General features: G+C 33.5%; 1 protein-coding gene and 1 long non-coding RNA gene across 3 annotated transcripts; one reads left to right on the top strand and one right to left on the bottom strand.

The window, feature by feature from the left end:
- The first annotated feature begins 3,801 nt into the window (after nucleotides 1-3,801).
- LOC120081460 (uncharacterized) lies at nucleotides 3,802-7,112 on the top strand. Its single transcript, XR_005482829.2, has 3 exons — nucleotides 3,802-3,985; nucleotides 6,414-6,520; nucleotides 6,605-7,112. It is a non-coding gene; the product is annotated as an uncharacterized LOC120081460 (long non-coding RNA).
- Nucleotides 7,113-7,681: 569 nt separating this feature from the next.
- LOC120081459 (Beta-glucosidase, GBA2 type family protein) lies at nucleotides 7,682-18,761 on the bottom strand. Of its 2 annotated transcripts, none has more exons than XM_090315710.1 (20): nucleotides 18,515-18,761; nucleotides 17,588-17,660; nucleotides 16,426-16,536; nucleotides 15,793-15,849; nucleotides 15,623-15,693; nucleotides 15,111-15,210; nucleotides 14,902-14,972; nucleotides 14,496-14,596; nucleotides 13,678-13,781; nucleotides 13,488-13,541; nucleotides 13,256-13,311; nucleotides 13,061-13,099; nucleotides 12,788-12,932; nucleotides 11,980-12,161; nucleotides 11,832-11,899; nucleotides 10,657-10,729; nucleotides 10,527-10,588; nucleotides 9,518-10,445; nucleotides 8,433-8,723; nucleotides 7,682-8,199 (listed from the first exon to the last, which is right to left on the bottom strand). In XM_090315710.1, the coding sequence occupies exons 2-20, from the start codon at nucleotides 17,654-17,656 to the stop codon at nucleotides 7,929-7,931; spliced, it is 2,853 nt and encodes a 950-aa protein (XP_090171836.1). In that variant the 5' UTR covers nucleotides 17,657-17,660; nucleotides 18,515-18,761; the 3' UTR covers nucleotides 7,682-7,928. The 2 variants fall into 2 exon arrangements, with proteins under 2 accessions (XP_090171836.1, XP_090171835.1); XM_090315709.1 differs by lacking the exon at nucleotides 18,515-18,761 and adding an exon at nucleotides 18,340-18,484.
- Nucleotides 18,762-19,127: the final 366 nt, after the last annotated feature.

The raw sequence follows: 19,127 nt of genomic DNA, 5'->3' as shown, positions 1-19,127 counted from the left end.
TTTGTGTCAGTGAATTCATTTTGGATAGAAACTCAAAACAAAGAAATTATAGAATAAGGATAAACGCGAAGCATGTTGTCTAAACATAAAGATAAGAAAGGAAGACTAGAAAATTACCCTTCAAGAAAATCGTTCTTCACGTACTTCTCTCCAAAGATCACGAACTCTTCCTCCACAAACACTTCCTTTCTCGAATGCAGCTTCTCTTGGACACCACCGCCAAAGTCTTCCTTGCTATTCTCAAGGTAAGCAATCGAGGAGTTGTGGGATCTTCTTTGAATTTTTGAGAGGGAAAAGAGTTTTCTCTTTGAGAGGGTATTCTTGTTAGAGGAAGAATAATTTTGTAGAGATAACTAACACACTGTCTATTTCCTATCTTCCACTGTAATATTCTATATGAGAGAATGATAGGAGTTATTCAAAATAACTCCCTTCATCACATAGAATAACTCCCAAGGGAGTTATTATATATTTAATTATATTAAAATTAATATAGTTAAATCAAACTATATATTGTATCACATATAATATAACCTATAGTTTATATTATATCATATATAATATAATCTACCTTTACATACTCTCACATAACCTGTAGCTTTTATATGAATCACATTCATTAATTTTAACCTATAGTTTTAATATGAATCTTATTCATATAATTAATAGTTGAATCAAATTCAAATATTTATCTTCTCATCAAACTTTATATTATAATGTATCCATATACATTATATTAATTGCATCTCATACAATGAATTCCCTTTAATTAATTTGAACATTTCAAATTAATCCAAAATTATTTGGTTCTTTTTTAATCCTTATTGAGCTAGCAAGGGGACCTTATGGACCTACAAATTAAAAACTCCAGTTATACAAAATTAATTAATTAAACTCTTTCTAGCTCAATAAATTAAAAACTCTAGCTACATTCTTTGCACTCTAAATATATTTCCATGTCTATGGATATAACCAATCAACAGTAAGTTGAGACCCTTCACAAATTGCTCGTAAATACAGTTTGGTCAAATTATTATTTTACTCCTGTAGTTACATCTAACTTCTTAAGTACCACTGATATCTCTAATGAACAATTAGTTATAGTCCAACTAGAAACTAAACTTCTCTCTGACTAGTGAGAAGGTGAGGCGCCTCATTGTTTAAGACCTGGAATTAGCTCTTAAGGGAGCAATTCATCTACTTGCCCTATGATCAGGGAGGAGTGTTCCATCTTGTCTAGTTGTGTTCCCAACTTCCCAATTGGACGGATCCCTAAAATTGTAGACATATTAAGTCGACAAATCTGGTCACTCTCACCCATGCATATCCAAAGATCGCCCTTATAGGCAAGAATTCACAACTCACTCAAAATTAAGGTCAAGTTACCTATGGTCATCCTAGTGAAATATAAGTCTCTTCAAGTAACGATGTTATAAAGAGAGACAAATCATTTTGTGGTTTGGTCTTATACAAACTCTTTATATAGGATACCTCCACTCACATGTTTCCACATGAATGATCAGGATCAGATCATTTCTAACAGTTTACAACAATTGTAACAATATTAAAGTGGACCATATATGTAGTGATACCAAGATAAGGTACCAACTTATCCATATACTACAAACTATTTAGGTTATTACTTAAACATGATCCACTAGTGGTCAACCATATACATGCTTAAGTTACATTAAATAATCTTGGATCTTAGTTTATTGGTTTTGGGTTAATACAAACTAAATGTCAAATAAAATAACACTTTATTTTATTAAATAAATAATTCCTATACAAATAATTTATAAACTACGAAACCCACAAGATTTAGGGCATCGACCCCAACATATGTCACTGAGGCTGATTTCCTGGAGGAGTTCTTCCCTTTCACCAATGACGATTTTGACTGCTCCCTGCCATATCCAGAACAGATATGGAGGTTAAGTACAAGCACGAGCTTCATCTCAAGAAGCTGCAGGTGATAGAGTTAGAGGTTGTTAAGCCTCACCTTGTTGTTCCCTCAAGCATCTCTTTTATTTTTTAATATTGCTCATCTTATCCTCATGAGTTCATCGTGTCTTTATTTTCTACCAAGTCAGTCATTGAGTCTTTTGTTTTATTTTCTTTTTTTTTATAAACAGAAAAATCCAAAAAGACCCATCTATTACCTTTTAAATGCAGGATTGCTTGTTGAGCTTTAAAGGCTACATTGACTCAGGCAAGAAAGAACTGAAAAGCACGAGAATTTCTACGTGCCGAGACAAACGAATTTTGTCGAGCATAATGACATTAAATATGTTGCATTACCTGGAAGCAGCAAGGAGTTTAAATTTAATTGATTTCTAGTTTAGTGGGTTTTTTATTATTATTATTTTTTTATTTCATAGTTTAGTTAGCTCTTTCTTTTCTCCTTTTTAGGTGTCAGAGGAAAAAGAAAAGCTTTGGAGAAGATATAGCGTTGCCATCCCGTGCACTTCAAAATTTCAGGAAATTGTTTCCTTGTCTCTTTGTCCTTGTTTTTACTGTTTTATAGATTAAGGACAATGTATGCTTTTAAAGTTGGAGGTGGTTGGTTATGTTAGGATTGAATGTCTTGTGATCTGGTTGAGTCCTTGAGCATTCGAGCTCGGACTATATATGTATGAACTGTTAATTTGCTCGATTGTTTGATGCATGATTAAGACAGTTGATGACATGATGCTTATCTTGTGATAATGTTTGCTTTTGAGGAAGTTTGCAACATATTTGTGATTTTGATCACTTTTTAAAAAATTTCTTGCATTTCATGCATGTTTAAGTCCTTTGTCTCTCTATCTTAAGTGCTTTTGAGCTTAGCATCGAGTTATATAGCTTATACTTTTGTTGTCACACCGAAAGGCTCATTGATTAGAGAGTGTCTTTCATAATAGGTTGTGATGTAATACTGAGGAAGAAAAAGAGTGATTTATATGCCTGCTTAAAAAAATTAATATTTAAGCTCAAAAGAAAAAGAATGCAAAAATTTAAAAAAAAATGATGAAGAAAAATATAAACTTGTAATGTGTATGCTTGACTAAGGGTTATAAGAGCTACCTTTGTTGTGACCAGTTAGGACACCCACGAGAAAAGAGTGGGAATGGTTCCCTACGGTAATTGTGTGAAAGTTATGTTCTGGTGTTTGATGGTTAGTGTTTGAGCTAGAGTAGGAGGAAAACAAATTGAAGGTTGCATAAATATTTTCTTAGTTCATTATGGTCTAAGAAGAAGAGTTTTGTGTTTACTCTTTGCATGAAAAGGTTAAGAATGACTTTAAAATTGTCTTATTGAATGAATATGCTTGTGTGACTTTCTTGTTTGCAAATTTTGTTCTTGAAATGCACCAAGACCGGAGTCATGAATCGTGTAGCTGAGCAAACATTTAATTTTGATTTACGTTTCTACCTTGCGCGAAGACGATCAAGAATTAACTCGGGAGTGTTTGTTAGCACTTGAAATGTGTTATTTTCCTTAGCTTAATTCAAGATCATTTTACTACTTGATGTGTTTATTTCTTTATTTTATAGGTATCGGACATCCAAGAAGTAAAATCAAGCATTAAGAAGCAAATGAGGCTAAAATGAATCAATTCAGAGCTTTAACGGGAAAAGGAAAAAAATAAAAATGCCCCAAGGAGGCTAGCACAATGGTGCAGTTTTCAAAAGTGAAACAGTGCAGCAACACTGCAACGTTGCAAATTTATAGAAGGTAAGATGCGTCACTACACCATAGGTAAAAGGCCAAATTGGGCCTGACACTGGAGCACTGCGCCCCAGCGCCCTAGTGTCATCGCAATATTATAAATATAATTTTCTTTATTTTAGGTCATTCCAACTGGGTTTTCAACCTTCATTCAAAATTATTCTCTATTATTCTCCTCTCCTCTATATTCCTTTGTTCTTTGGTGATTTTCCTTTATTCTTTGGTGATTTTGATGATTGTAAAGCTTATCTTGGACCGATCTCATGGCTATAAGGTGAGTTGCTTGCTAAAATCTAAGTGAAACACATAATTGATTGTGAGGATTTTTGTTTTGTCAAAATCTATATTTCTCTTTGATATTTCCATGATTTTTTAATGTATGTTAACTTCTATGCTTAGATTTATGATTGGATTGATCACCCTTCATACATTCTTTGTTAAACTAGAGACAAAAGCATCTATATGTATGAATCTCACAAGGGCAAAGGTTAAAGCATACATGTTTATAAATTTCAGGTTGCTTAAGGCAATCCTTTTACAACATTGCATGATTAATCAATTCTAGAATGAAACCGATTAGTAATTTAGACCATCAAGATTATTAATCACCTTAGTTGAACCTACTAAATTTAATGCGATTGTTTGCTTGTTATGGCTGCTATCGAACCCAAACAATTAAGCAATTAGTCTAGTTAAGAATTGATTAGAATAGGTAGTAAGATTTCTATGGACGTTATCGAACCTAGTTAATCGAGCATCTGGATTTCTATGGACGCTATCGAACCTAGTTAATCGAGCATCTGTTCTAATTAAGCAATTAATTAGTAATTAAGGCACTTGCCTCAGCTATCTGGACAAGTTGACTAAGCATATTAAATTAAGAGAAATAATCCTTAGTAATCCTATGATCAATCGAGTATTGGGTGGATCCTAAGTCCTGAGCTAGGTGTTTTTACTTTTCTTGCACTTTAATTTTCCACACTTTACTTTTTTTGCAATTTATTTTCCTTGTTTGAAGCTCTCAACCACTCCAACATGGTAGTGAATATGGTAAAATTTTATTTGATTGGTCTTTCGCAAGCGACGGAAAAAAGTTATATCAACATCAAATCTAATAAAATCATGTAAAAACTATTCTAAATCTAAGGCAAATAATACACATTTTAGGCGTGTTTCACCTGTTTATTACAAATTTATGTTAACACCCTCTATGAAACCCCAACATTTCCCTGCGTCCCCTGCAACCTGGCTATGTCATCCTCCCTTGCCAATGCTTTTTAGAAGTGAAAGTTGTCCTCACAAACCAACACAGGTCCAGAAAAACTCCCAAGAGGTCACCCAACATAGGATTGCTCCAAGCTAAGTACGCTTAACTTTGGAATTCTTATGATTGAGCCACCGAAAAAGAAGGTGCACCTTATTGGTATAGGTAGTAACTTCCAATTCTTTTAAGCCTTTCTTAACCATACTTTCATGTCCTCAGGTTCCCTCTCATTCAGATGTGATACCGGTTCATTCATGTACCCCTCCTGAATTCGGATCGTTACACATAGTCTATGCACCCAAATACATTTAATCTTTCTAGCTAGGTTAGAATGATGTTTATACCATTTGTCTTCTGGTGTCAAGAAATTTATTGATGTATGAGGACATTTATTCAAAGTATATACAACATAGGAGGTTGCTTTAGCCTAAAATTATTTAAGTAGCATAACATCAGATAAAAAACATCTAACTCTCTCCATTATAGTCTAATTGAACCTTTCAACTACCCTATTCTATTAAGGATATACCTCAGTGTTCCATACTTAGTTATAGTGTGGTTTCTACATAATTTATTAAACTCGCCACAATATTCTAGAACATTATTGGTTCTAAGATACTTCATCTGTTTTGAAGATTGCTTTTCAATCATTAATTTCCAATCTTTAAATTTGTCTAGGACTTTATCTTTTGTTTTGAGAAAATAAATCCAACTTCTCCTAAAATAATCATCACTGAAAGTAAGAAAGTACTTGGTAGCATTTTTCCTTTTGTTTCCTTTGGTCATTAGTCTGGGATTTATTATCTTTCCATTGTTTCTTTGATTTTCCTTTTGAGAAAAACCTAGCTATCTCGTTCTTAAGACTGAAACAATTTTATCAATAGTGACACTGTCTCTACCATATTTGAGAGTAATCTTTACTTCTTTGTAAGTCTCTACCAGTGAACTTAGAAGAATAAAGACTTCATTTTCTTCTCCTAATTTATCTCCCCTCGAATGAAATTTTCTTGAACCCATCCAAGTTTTTTCATAGTCTTGGAGAGATCCATTTCAAATATGAAGAAACGCTCCCTTATGTAAGCTTTATTTGGCAAATGTTTAGATTCGTATAAGGTTTCCAACTTCCAAATTTTTTAAGGAGTTTCTTCATCAATTACTTGTCTGAGAATGTCATCACTCAAATTCAATATCATCATTCCATAAGCTGCCTCATGTAAAGTGTCTTTTTCTTCTTGGATTAGATTAGTTGGTAAAGTATCAGGATCTTTAATGGCTTTCACAGTTTTTTGCTGTCCTAGAATTGCCTTGATCTTGAACTCCCATAGTATAAAATTCCATTTTACCATCAAACTTTTCAACATCATACTTTGCTCGTGCCATAACTTTGAAATCTTTAGAATCTTGTTCTTTCAAGAATTAACTTCTTGAATTTTTTCAGGCTCTGATACCACTTTTGTGAGGAATTACTTGAAGACACCTCTACAATACATGGAAGAATAGAAAGCACCCACGTTACTCACGCATGCAAAATGATTTCAAGTTGAAGTAAAGTTCTCAAACAAAGTAAATCTAATTTCTTTACTTTTTGATAGTTCTTCTCTCCCTCTCAATTCATTTCAATTAAATTAGTGTATGTAGAGACAAAATTTAATTTAGAAGAGAATTAAAGAGGAGGAAGAACGAAGACAACGAAGTTATAGTGGTTCGGCCATAGGCCTACATCCATTTTAGGGAGCTAGAGTTTATTGATCTCTTGGAGAGAAGTACAAGATAACAATCAGATAAGTTTTCTACACTCTTGCTCTTTTAACTGCCTGCCTTTATTTCTACAAGTTTTGTAGTTACAACAAAGTAAAAGAATTTCACTGTTGATTTTCACTCCAAATGTAACGGCTATTTTACACATAGGATAGTTTTATATTTTCCTTTCCAACAACCATGTTAGGGTCCTAAGTTGAGTCAACTGAAATAATTGAGGGTATTAGTATGCGTCCCAAATTGTAGGTTGTGTTCTCCTTTCGATTGTGGGTGATCTCCTCGGCTCGGTCTCAAGGGACCGAAAGTGAAGACCTTTCTTCTTGAGGGTTCGTGGGAAGAAAAAAGTGAATACAAAGGAGGATGACCAACAAACAAGAGGAAAACAAAAGTTTCGTATTGGTACTCGTTTTGACTTCAAATGCTTCGCAATGACATGACCTTAGAATAAGTTAATAAGTTTGCTTAAATGTCACTAGGCCTAGTCTTTTATGTCCTCCAACCAAAACTAAAATTGACACAAATGGGCTTTTCGGTAAACACATTAAGAAAAGGACTTTCATGTATTCTATGTTGTAGTCCAACTTAACTACCTAATCACAACTTGTTATATGATAAACTTTACTCTCTTCTTTTTTTTTTTTTTTTTTTTTCATTTTTAAAATATTTGTTAGCATTTTCTACTATGTGGTTTTGGAAGGTGGCAAACTACGAGCGCAGCCCATGATACACCCAAATATTGCTCTATAGAGACAGAATGGAAATATAATCCAACATTATAAAATATGGACTCTTTTAGTTCATGTTGGTGTCATCATATAGAAAAATTATCATTTTGGTTTTGTCATTCAGAAGCCTAGTCCTTTTAAGCCTCTGCCCAAACTAAAATTGACACTCGCACAAACACAAAACACAACAAAACTAACATTTTAGGATCTACCTCAAGCATCATGCCCAAAAATAAGAACTTTATTCCACAACAGCATACTCATACATCATCTTACCATCTTTTTGGTACATACATTACACATCCTAAAGAAGAGGTAATCCTTAATCAAAACCCAAAAGTTTAAGATAGGACGATAAACAACCTCTTTTGAGATTTAGATTCCCTCATCTTAACCTCAGCAGAATGAAGGTACAAATAATAATTATAGTTTATTATAATATATCGAAAATATAGAGGATTGAAAAAAATCTAGAAAAACCTCTTAAGAGTGTAATCATAGACTGTTTGTAGAACACTTGAAGATGTCCCATCTTCAGGCAACTTCAAAAGGCGGGCAACTTTCGAAAACTTAGCATGGTGTCTTAATACAGCATTGTTATCGAGTTCTTTCAACTCCTCAATCATGGATACTTTTTCTGAAAATGCCCATTGCATTGCCCAAATTGCAAGAGGTCGCATGTAACACAGTGATCGGTACCGATCCGTGGTTGTCCAAGCTTCTGGGGTCTGAAAGTTGTATCTGACCACAACCAACAACAAAAAATTTATAAATATGGCAGTTGAAATCTATAGGTTCACCACCTTGTAATATCATTTGAGTCACTTGACAAAATTGATTGATGATTGCCTTGGACAATGGCATGCAACACAACGTCCAGACCGTCAAGAGTCTTGGCGTAGGCAGTCATCTGAGATTTGATTGAAAACAGTCTACACAGTGGAAGAGCAAAGAGAAAAAAAGATCCGACTTACCCCAGACCATCTTCTGACCATGCAGCTTCATGGATGCCTTCTGCTGTTTGAAATGCCATATCAGTCATATTTTCATGGATCATTGAAGCCGCAACTGCATATGTCACTCCTGACCATATTTCTCTTGATTGCATTGATGAGAAGTCTACCGTTCCATCAGGAAGCATCCCGTTTACTGCACCGCGCTTCCCACCCTTCACCTTCAACACATTGTAGTTGTATACCTTCTCCAGTGCACTCTTGGCCTTGTCTTCATCAACAATGGGAAGAAGACCTGAAGCTCTTGCATACCTTGCAGATCAATATTAAGCTGCTATCAGAAGACCATAGAATAGCTAGTCTCACATTGCTACAACGTGGAAAATGTTCAGCACCTTTGCAAATTTATTTTGTCAAAATGGGGGTAGCTTTCTACTATTGGAAAAAGGATATGTTGTACCCAAATTTTTAGGGAGTGTTTGACCCACCTACTTCATAAGTCAGTGTAAATAACTCAACTCAACCAACTTCAGCCGTGTTCACTATTGAAGTTTGAAAATTTCTCGAGGAACTTCATCTTCCCCTCTTTCTCTATTTTGCACATATATCGAAGAACTCAAATAAAAAACTTTACATCTCAAATACAGACTTCCAAACTCCAACATATTAACTCCAAACTTTAAAACTCAACTCAGCGTCCGAAACACCCCTTAGTGTGAGTTAAACTGAGAGGAAAGATGAAGGCTAATGATTTCAGAATGAATTTAAAGTTGAAAGGCAGTTCCTACTCTACGACTTGACGAGATTACTTTGTGTTAGTTTTGTGCATCATTCTTGTGGGGACTAATGGGTAGTTTCTATTCCAAAACCCACATCCCACTTGTAAACATTTTGAAGAAATAATAAACAGACAATTGAGCACTATCTATCTCTTGCTATGGAAGATATTATATTCCAGATTCTTGACCAGACTAAGGAGAAACCTGTTAACTGCTAATGAATTAGGAAAAGAAGTATATTAAAGAGATCATTTCTTTGAGTGGAATGCCATTATGCTAAATCTTTTGTTATTATTAAAGAACTTCAAGATGGTAATACATATGTACCATTGTCCAGCCAACTGATCAGCTTGAATAGATGAACTTGAACTCCCACCACTGCTGTCATAGTTGAAGTAAGAACCATTCCACAATTTCTCATAGGCACGTTTTGCCTTCTGAAATTTGAACCAAAAATAGTGTTCAGCATCCTTTTCATCAACTACACGAGCAAGGGCCGAAGCAGCCTGCAAGGCTGCCACCCATAAACCACCACTGTATGCACTAACACCAGTGACGGACCATGTATCATAAGTCTGATCAGGGAACCCATCATTCTCAATCATCCCATCACCGTCTCGATCAAACTGGTCCATATAAGCTATGGCAAGATACACAGAGGGCCAGACAGCCTTTGCAAATTTCATATCCCCTGTGGCAACAACATCCCTATAAATTTGGAGGGCAAATTTTGGATTCAAGTCCTTCCACCTATCCGTATTATATAGGTTATATCCATTTACTTCAAACCATGGGTCATTAACTCCGATATCATGAGGAACAGCTCCAAGAACATTTCTTGCCTCCCATTTCCCATTATCTAGAAGTTGCATCTTGCTGGGATCGTGCATCATCACTGCTGCGGCAAAATCTCGCTGTATGCTGAGTTCAAGTTTTGGAAATAGCATTATTATTGCAAAAGAGGAGTAAAAATGAACGTCATAGGTATTCCACATTGTGTATTCAATTCCTTCAAGATAAAGGAACTGGCCAACATTCTCCTCTCCCTTTTGAAGCAGATTTACTCCAAATGCAGAATTTGATGCGACTGAATTGCGTAACTCATCGAGTCTTGAAGTCATCCTCCCAAGAATATCATTAGCAGTGTCATTTTCATTGGATTCATGAATTACACTCTTCAGACCAGATCTGCATTGATCAAGGCAAAATCCCGTTTCCCCAAAGCTTACGAAACTCTGAGTTGGAAGTGACCCATCTATCGAAACATTTTCAAGAAAATGATACAGTTTTAATCAAAATGATAAGTAATGATCTTAACATAGTAGGCTAGATATACCTGTCCAGATTGTCCCTCCTGCATTTAGATAATAAAGCTCGTTAAAGAGAGTAACAGGATACCTGCATAAACCAGGAGACTTCAAAATCTGAAGGAATCGATGAACAATAACCAATATAACTACGCCTACCATTTTGGAAACCTCTTGTCTTCAATCACAGGTCTTTGCCAAGCATCAATTTGAGATTCCCAGTGACGATGTTCTAAGTCAGATACAAACGTAGAATGTTAAGCTAACATATTTTTGGAAGTAATTACTATTATGCACCTTATTCCTCATCATAAATAATTATATAAAGAAAGTTTGAAAGTTTGACAATGCCTCCTTTTTCCAATAGATTCAAGCTTGGGTATATCATTTCTGCTTTAAAATGGTATCAATCTTTCGAAAAAGTAAGATCCCAAGGAGGATTCAATTTAACAATGAGTGATGTGTTGGGAATTTTCTAGGAAAAAAGAAATACAGGAGCGATGCATCAAAAGCAATATTTCTTCTAAAGGGAAGGAAAGACAAATTGGTATTTCTAGAAGTTAACTACACAAACAAATATTTCTGAACAAAGTAATTTGTTTAGTTTTGTTCTATTTGAGGATTGCAGTCAAGTAACCAATAGACTACAAACTCGAAACAATCTGTAGGAAACAATAAGAAGATAACATAACTGTTTCTTGCATCTCTCTGTCAAGAAACATTGAGTGATAAGTTTCAAATTTTGGAAGGATAACAAAATAAGAATTAAGAGCAAGAATTACAAAATTAATTAGTATCTCAATCAAGATCTAAGACGTTGTCCTATAAATAATAGTGCTGAAAAAGTTTGGTGACTACCAAACATCAAACATGCAAGACTAAAGCAAGACTTCAAAGGAACAATGCGCTTGACACAATTATAGAGAAAACACTGAAACCAAATATTCCTTGCAAAACAATCCCATCTGCTTCACCTACTTAATTCAACGCACAAACCCTTCAGCTACTTTTTTAATCATACAAAACTACCAGCCTTTCAGTTTCTTCATTAAACCCTACTTTCTTGGAAAACCTTTTGATTTTTGGAATATCTCATCACAGAAAAGAGTGGAGATTGGAACCTACAACCTCTAAGAGAAAGTATGAATGTCTTGGTCACTAAGCTATTGCTTATTTTGAAAAACCTTTAGCTTTTTTATCAACTATAATGTACCACAGCTAATAGAAATGTATCTAATTTGAAGTTAGAAGAAGGGGGGAAAAAAAACTGTGCACTCTACTTTAGTTTTCAACACATAAGGGACAGACACACAATTTGTGGAACTAAATATTACCTAGTATAGCATCACGTGCAATATCGGCAGCAGCATCTCCAAGGTTACCGTAGAATTTTGTGTAACGCCTGCACAGAAAATCTTCATTAACCACGTAAATAATGATTGATTCAGGTTGAATAATTTCTTGTACGATTTTGCCACTGACCTGTGATAAGTTTTTCCTCTACAAAAGTTCACTTCAGGACAGTCCCATGACAACGAAAATGTTACGGTACGCATGGCATCAGGTGGAACTGTAACTGAAGCTGCAATAGCCGCACCAATGGATGAACCCACTTCAGATGGCATTGACATATCAGCAAAGTTAAGATGGTCAAAGGATCCATGCTATTACAACAACAATATACATATCAAGCTCCGAAAGGAAAGTAATGATACAAATGATAATTTGAATGGAAAATATCAATTTATACCCATAAACTTTAGGGGTTTTATGGATTTTGACCCTAAAATAATAATTATATCCATTTAAACTCTGAACTTTTGTAAGCATATCAGTTTACACACTCCATTACATTCCATTTGAAAAAACATCATAAGAAACTTATAATTGTAACCATTAAACTTCTTAACTTTCATAAATTTAGACTCTGAGTCAAAATTTCCTTTGAGAATCGTCTATGCATTTACTCTAATCATCCACTTTGTAAAGCCGGCATTCAAAAAAGACCTCACACATTTGAGAATCAATGCATAAATAATTTTTAAAGGTAATCGTAATGAAAGGTCTAAATTGATTGACTTGTGAAAATTTAGGAGTTTAGTTAACTCAAAATTATATGTTTCACACGAAATCAAGAGAAGCGTCTAAATTATGAAAGTTCAAGGTTTAAATTGATATAATTATTAGTGTAGTAATTAATACAATTTCCAAAGTTTAGGGGTATAAATTGATAATTGCCTAGTTTTAATAAGAATTGTATCATGAACAGTAAAATGCATCAAGCTAATACCTGTTTCATCTCAAGCCACATATCCTTGGCCGATATACCCTGGAAGTTACCAGATGTTACAAAACAAGGACAATCTGAGACATGAACCCCATTACCCTCCTGTGCAGCGATAGCGTAAGTCACGGAGGGAAATCCACTTGCTGTCCTGCATATTTAAAAGAAAAGACAATAAAAAATCTAAAACATATAATATATTATTGCACTAATCACACCCTTTCCAAATCTCCTTTCTGTTTACATTATTTGGAATAAATGACCAAGAAAGGCACTTGCTTGTGATGTAGAAGCACAGCATGCACACCATCTTTCTTCCTAAAAAAATCATAAATATTGTAGGTTAGATTTGAATTAATGATAATTCTCTACAAAAGCATGGGAAATATTTTAATTAAAGTAACACTTGTGGTCATAGTTCAGATGATAAAGAAAAAGAATAATAATGAAGTCCAGCAAGTATTATTTTCTTACTTTGTTCTCGAATTGATATGGTTACCAGAATACTCAGAAAGCCCTCCAACTGAATTCTGAATAGCACGAAAAAAAAAAAAAAAGAAGAAAGATATCAAGTCCAAAGAATTTCATGATTCTCAATAAATCCAAACAAATTCCAAGTGAGAATCTAAAAGGATAATAATTAATTAATGACATAGCATTAGAAAAAGAAATTATTATCAAATTGATATTCAAGAGGAACACATACTGCCCAGGTGAAAAGCAAACTGACGTCGGCGTCTGTTTTTCCAGAATTATGCAGCTGATGGAAAATAAATCAAAAGGCCAATAATGAACTAGAATTCATAAGATCATCAACGACATATATATGTCTAATAATTTTTTTTTTTTAAAAAAAAAAACATAAAATAAATGTAGATACAGAAATCCATTTCTACCGTGAAAGTAAAAACTGAGACAGGGTAACTGCTCTCCTTGTAATTATGGGGAATAACAGGTGAAATTTGACGGCAAACTATTCTTAATTCTGGATCCGGTTCACCTGCAGTGGAGGAAAAGGGTCAAAAATGAATTCGACGTTTTATAAATAATGATGAACCTAAGAAACATGAAATGTAAAACTAATATATAAAATTAAAGCTCCCTACCCATTTTGTTTTTAGTTTTATCTTTTAAAATTAAGTCCATAAACACATTTTCTATTTTAAAATTTCTTTTTTATCATCTACTTTTATCTAATATTTTAAAAAATCATGTCAGATTTTGAAAACTAAAAAAAAAAGTAATTTTTAAAAATTTATTTTTATTTTTGAAATTTGGTTAAGAAACCAACTTTGGTACTTAAGAAAATTGCAAACCATGATACGGACATGGGAGGAGATAAGCTTAATTTTCAAAAATAAAAAACCAGAAACAAAAAATGAAGGTCCGTTTGATTGCTATTTTGTTTTTTGTTTTTAGTTTTTAAAAATTAAACATGTTTTCTCCTCATTTTTACAATAACTTGCATATTTATTAATTACAATGGTTGAATTCTTAACAAAATTCTAAAAAAAAAAAAAAATTAAAAGTTACTTTTTTTTGTTTTCAAATTTTGACTTGATTTTTTAAACTATTAGTAAAAAATAGATAACAAAACGAAAATTTTGGAGGGGAAGTAATGTCTATAGACTTAATTTTTAAAAACAAAAATAAAAAACTAAATGATTATCAAACGGGACAGAAATGTTTACCAAACAAAGCCTAAAAAATATACCATCATATATTGTCCAAGCTTGAGGATACAAAGCATGATATGTAGACCGATGACCCTTCAAATTCCAGTCCCAAGATCCGATGCCTGATGATTGAACTTCCCTGATGGTGCATATGATAATGAGAGGGTAAATAGACATTTATTTGTCAATTATCCCATTTAACAATGTTGAGGATCCCACGTTAGAAAGATGAGGAGACTTCAAAATCTTTATGATATCAGCCCATGAAGACCACATAGGTATTCGCTCCAAAATTAGAATCGGACTCAAGAATGATGAACTTAAAGAGGCACCATCTCGAGTGATTCCACATTGGATGGGGAGACCTCATGATCTTACAATCTTTAAAAGATACAATCTCCAAACGTAGAGATATTTGACATCGATAAAAAGTTTAGTAACTACCTCTGGGTTTCAGGGCTCTGTGCACATAGTACAGTAGAATACTTCTCCCCATTCGGTCGTGAGACGAAAACCTATTGAAGTACTCATAACTAGATTATTATTAATAATTGATTTTTTAACGAGTCCGAAAGCATGTAAATGAAATCACAATGCGTATGATACATATTAAACAGCATTTCAAGACAGCAAGAAAGGACATATGAACTCACAGAAAATTGATTTGCTAAAATTGGCTTATCTTCACATTTTCTAGGGAATAGTTGCCAGCGTTGAAATTCACCTCGGTAACTTCTTCCGATGCTTCCTGATCTAAACATTTAGATTGTTAAATAGCAAACGAACAAAGCATAAGAATAGTTACATATACTTCCCAGATCAATTTGAACAGACCAAAAGCTTACATTATCATCATATCACTCTTCAACAATGAAAAAATAGACTAATAGCATGTTTGGGAGTATTTTCTAAATGTTTACAATCACTTTTTCCATGTCCAACATCAATGTGAACCATGTCTTTAATCATAAAAAAAAAACAAGTTAATGTTTTATTTTCCACTAGTAAATGCAATTTTCATACCATAAACATTGATATTGAATGATTAAAAACATGCTTTTGAGTGATTTTCTTATAAAAAAAAGTTGATATCAAGTAAGGAAATGGTACGATGCATGTAATAGTAAATTTGATGAGAGAAAAATATAAAGATAGGAAGACTTACCCAAGACCACCTAGAGGAATGCCATGAGTATCAGTTATACGGCGTCTAATAAAAGGATTTATCATAGCCCCCTGAAATGCAGACAAGAGAGGTATTCAATAATTTCTAGATCCATTTACTTACATACCTTGAAAAGATTTGGACTAGCAATATTACTATAAAATCACTACCCTTCCTTTGACAGATTCTTCTCGGATATAGCGGATTAGCCTAAACCCTACCGGAGCCTGAGAAAGAGAAATGGTGAGAAATATTTCCTATGGAATGCAGTCATCACAGCTGATAGTTCAAACTCTTAAATCATCTATTAACCCATAAACTTAAGCTGACGGGTGAAGGTAAATTTAATATTATATCATTTAACATTCTCCCACATTTGGGTTTGAGCACCAGATCTCCTTGATCACCTATTCTGATATAATCTTAAATCACCGATTGACTCAAAAACTTAATCTAATGGGTGAAAATAAAATTTAATATTATATAATCTAACACAAACCTTAGGCTTAAACTGAATATTTTGGATGATTTGAGCACCGGCAATGCACAGAAACATTGATTTTATAGAATAGACAAGCATGTGATCTTATTTTCACACTTTAGTATCTATAAAAGAAAACCAATCCTAGATGGAAGTATATATCTATCAAATTCTGATATTAAAGAAATAAAATCATAAATACCAATCTTTTCAACTGCTTGGACACCAACAAATACTGAACCATTCAGTCATCATATATATTAACACAAAATTATGAGGTATAATTGAGATCTTAAAAGAAATCATCTGAAACTAGAAATACCAGATGAATTATCTCTTTCAGATGCAACCTGAACTGCCAAAGTGGGACTCCTTCCCTGTTTAATTTTCGTTGCCATGTGAGGGATGGGTATTGCCCTGGATCAATGCCAGTCTATACATATGGAGGAAAGTTAGTCAGGCCATTATACATGCATAACAACCAATATGAATAGGCATTCTCTATGAATTAATATCGAGGAAAGATTAATCTCCCAATGTTCAGAAGGAAGGAATGAGCCTGTCAAATATTTTGAAGACCCCACAATCACAACAAGGAACATGTAAATTATGAGGTATAATTGACACAAAAACTTAAGCTGACGAGTGAAGGTAAATTTATTATTATATCATCTAACACTTTCTCTCACCTGTGGACTTGAAATATGTAGAAAACTCAACAAGTAGAAATCAATATTAATTAGGGAGGAAATAACATTACAAGAGTTTGAATACAGGTCTTCCTACACCATTAATTCTAATACCATGTTAAATCATCGATTAATCCAAATACTTAAATTAATGGATAAATGAGTAAATTTCATATTTTATCATCAACAGAACACAAAGATGTATTCTTGAGGGAGGCAACGTGCCAAATGCAACCCAAACTGCACGGAACCCAGGGACACCTGGGAATGCTTTTTAAAATAGTGGCTATTAATTTATCAGTTCTGTTTCTGCTTTTTCTGCCATAGACAAAACCGAGGCATATTCCCCTTAAAATATGTAAGAAACCTTTAACATAGGAGGATTGTTTAGGACATTAAGCTTCTGATAAGGGAATGAAAAAGCAGTTACTGTCTGATTAAAAAAAGAAGAAAACAAAAGTATATCTCTCCTTGAAAATAATTCTCTCCTTAAAAAGTATCCTCTCCAACTTCTTTGGCTTCTTACCATCTGTACTCTGCAACAAATTTGCTCTTATTGGGCTAAAAAATGGCTCACATCTCGAAATTTTACATTTTAATCACAAAATGTTTGGAATACCACTCTAATAATTGCTCAAAATTAAAAAACATGCATATGAGTAGATCAGATGCACAGACAATAATACAGAACTTGTCCCCTTTTATAGTAATGCGCAAGTTAAAGCTATTCCGACGTCATTGAAAATTGGTCAGATCATCTTTAACCTTTGAAAAAGAATGAATGCATTATTTTACCTTTTCAGATTCATGGATATCCTCATCTTGCTCAACAAAGCCATTTTCCAACTTCTTGCCTTCTGACATGTTTCTGTCAACATGGGGTTAAAATGATAGCGAAGTTATATCCATAAAACCTACAATAATCTATGAGATTGGAGACCAACAAGAACTGAAATGATCCAAAATCCAAACGTCATTCTTAATTTGTCTGCATAGCAATTACAATTGGCAGACATAAAGAACACGTTTGCGCACAAAGAGATAAAGAATGACTACAATTAGACAATAGGAAATTAAGACCCTATTTGATAACGATTTAGTTTTAGAAAACTAAGCTTATAAACACTACTTCCATCCATAAGTTTCTATGTTTCATTATCCATCTTCTACTCTTCTTTTAAAATATATACATATAGTTTTTGTTATTAGAATTCGACAAGGAATTCAAGTGTTTCCACGAGATATGTGAATTGGGAGGAAACAAACATAAATTTCAAAACCATAAAACTTAAAACGAAATCATTATCAATCGGAACCTAAATTTTTCTTTTTATCGATTCGAATTAAAGCCAACCATACCATGAGAGAAATGTCGAAATATATAAGAAATCATTCTTCTCATCCCAAGACAAGAAATCCACAAGTGAAAACAGAAACAAACCAATTTCTATAAAAACTATTATGGATGGATGCATCATAAGTAATACAAAGCAGGACATTCGAGCAATAAAAATTCAGAAGTTCAAGAAAAAAGGAAGAAACTCAACCTCCAATTGCATTGCATGAAGCGATTGGAAAAGCTGATTATGCGGAAAAGAAACTAGAATTGTAGAATTAAGCAGGGGAATCGACGAAGATCAAAACCCAAACAAATTCAATCGAAGAAGGTCAATCACCAATTGCATTAAATCGGGAAAAAAACGGAAATCAATGAAGAGATACCTGATAACTGATGAAGATTATGAGGAAAAGGAAGTGGAATTGAAGAAGTAGAGAAAGCTATAAAAGAGCTCCAATGGCGGAAAAGGAAAATTTCTGAATTCCTCATATAGAATTACAATTCAATCCAAATTTTTTTCTCTCTCTCTGTGTCGTCATCAATTCATGCAAATTTCGTTTACCATTTCTTACAATCATTTTTCGTTGGGACGGCAGCTTTGTTCTCATTGATCGAAATTATAAACTGTCAATTTCTCTTTTGTCCTTTTTCTGTTGCATATTAGTTAAAATTGTTTTTTTCTTTTTTTTTTTTTTAAAAATCTCTTTCCTAATTTTCTTTTCCAATATTGCATGGATAACGTGTGGTATTTCACCAATGGTTAAAATATATAGGGTAGGAGTGCAACCACCAATCCAAAAAAAAACAAAAACCAAATGATCTGCCAATTTTGTTTGACTTTTTAGTATGGAATTACATATTTTGGTTTTGTATTTAGAGAAAATCAAAAAATGAATTATCATCGATTCTTTTTTTAAAAAAAGTCAAAACTTGAAGCGAATTAAGGGTATATATAATTATTTAAAAATAAACTATGGTCCATTATTTTAATTATTA

This window comes from Benincasa hispida, chromosome 7 (genome assembly GCF_027475165.1).
Source record: "Benincasa hispida cultivar pf3 chromosome 7, pf3_genome.v1.1, whole genome shotgun sequence".
In the NCBI taxonomy this organism is placed as follows: domain Eukaryota; kingdom Viridiplantae; phylum Streptophyta; class Magnoliopsida; order Cucurbitales; family Cucurbitaceae; genus Benincasa; species Benincasa hispida.
The sequence above is the reverse complement of the archived record's forward strand: the minus strand, read 5'-3'. Positions and strand labels throughout refer to the sequence as shown.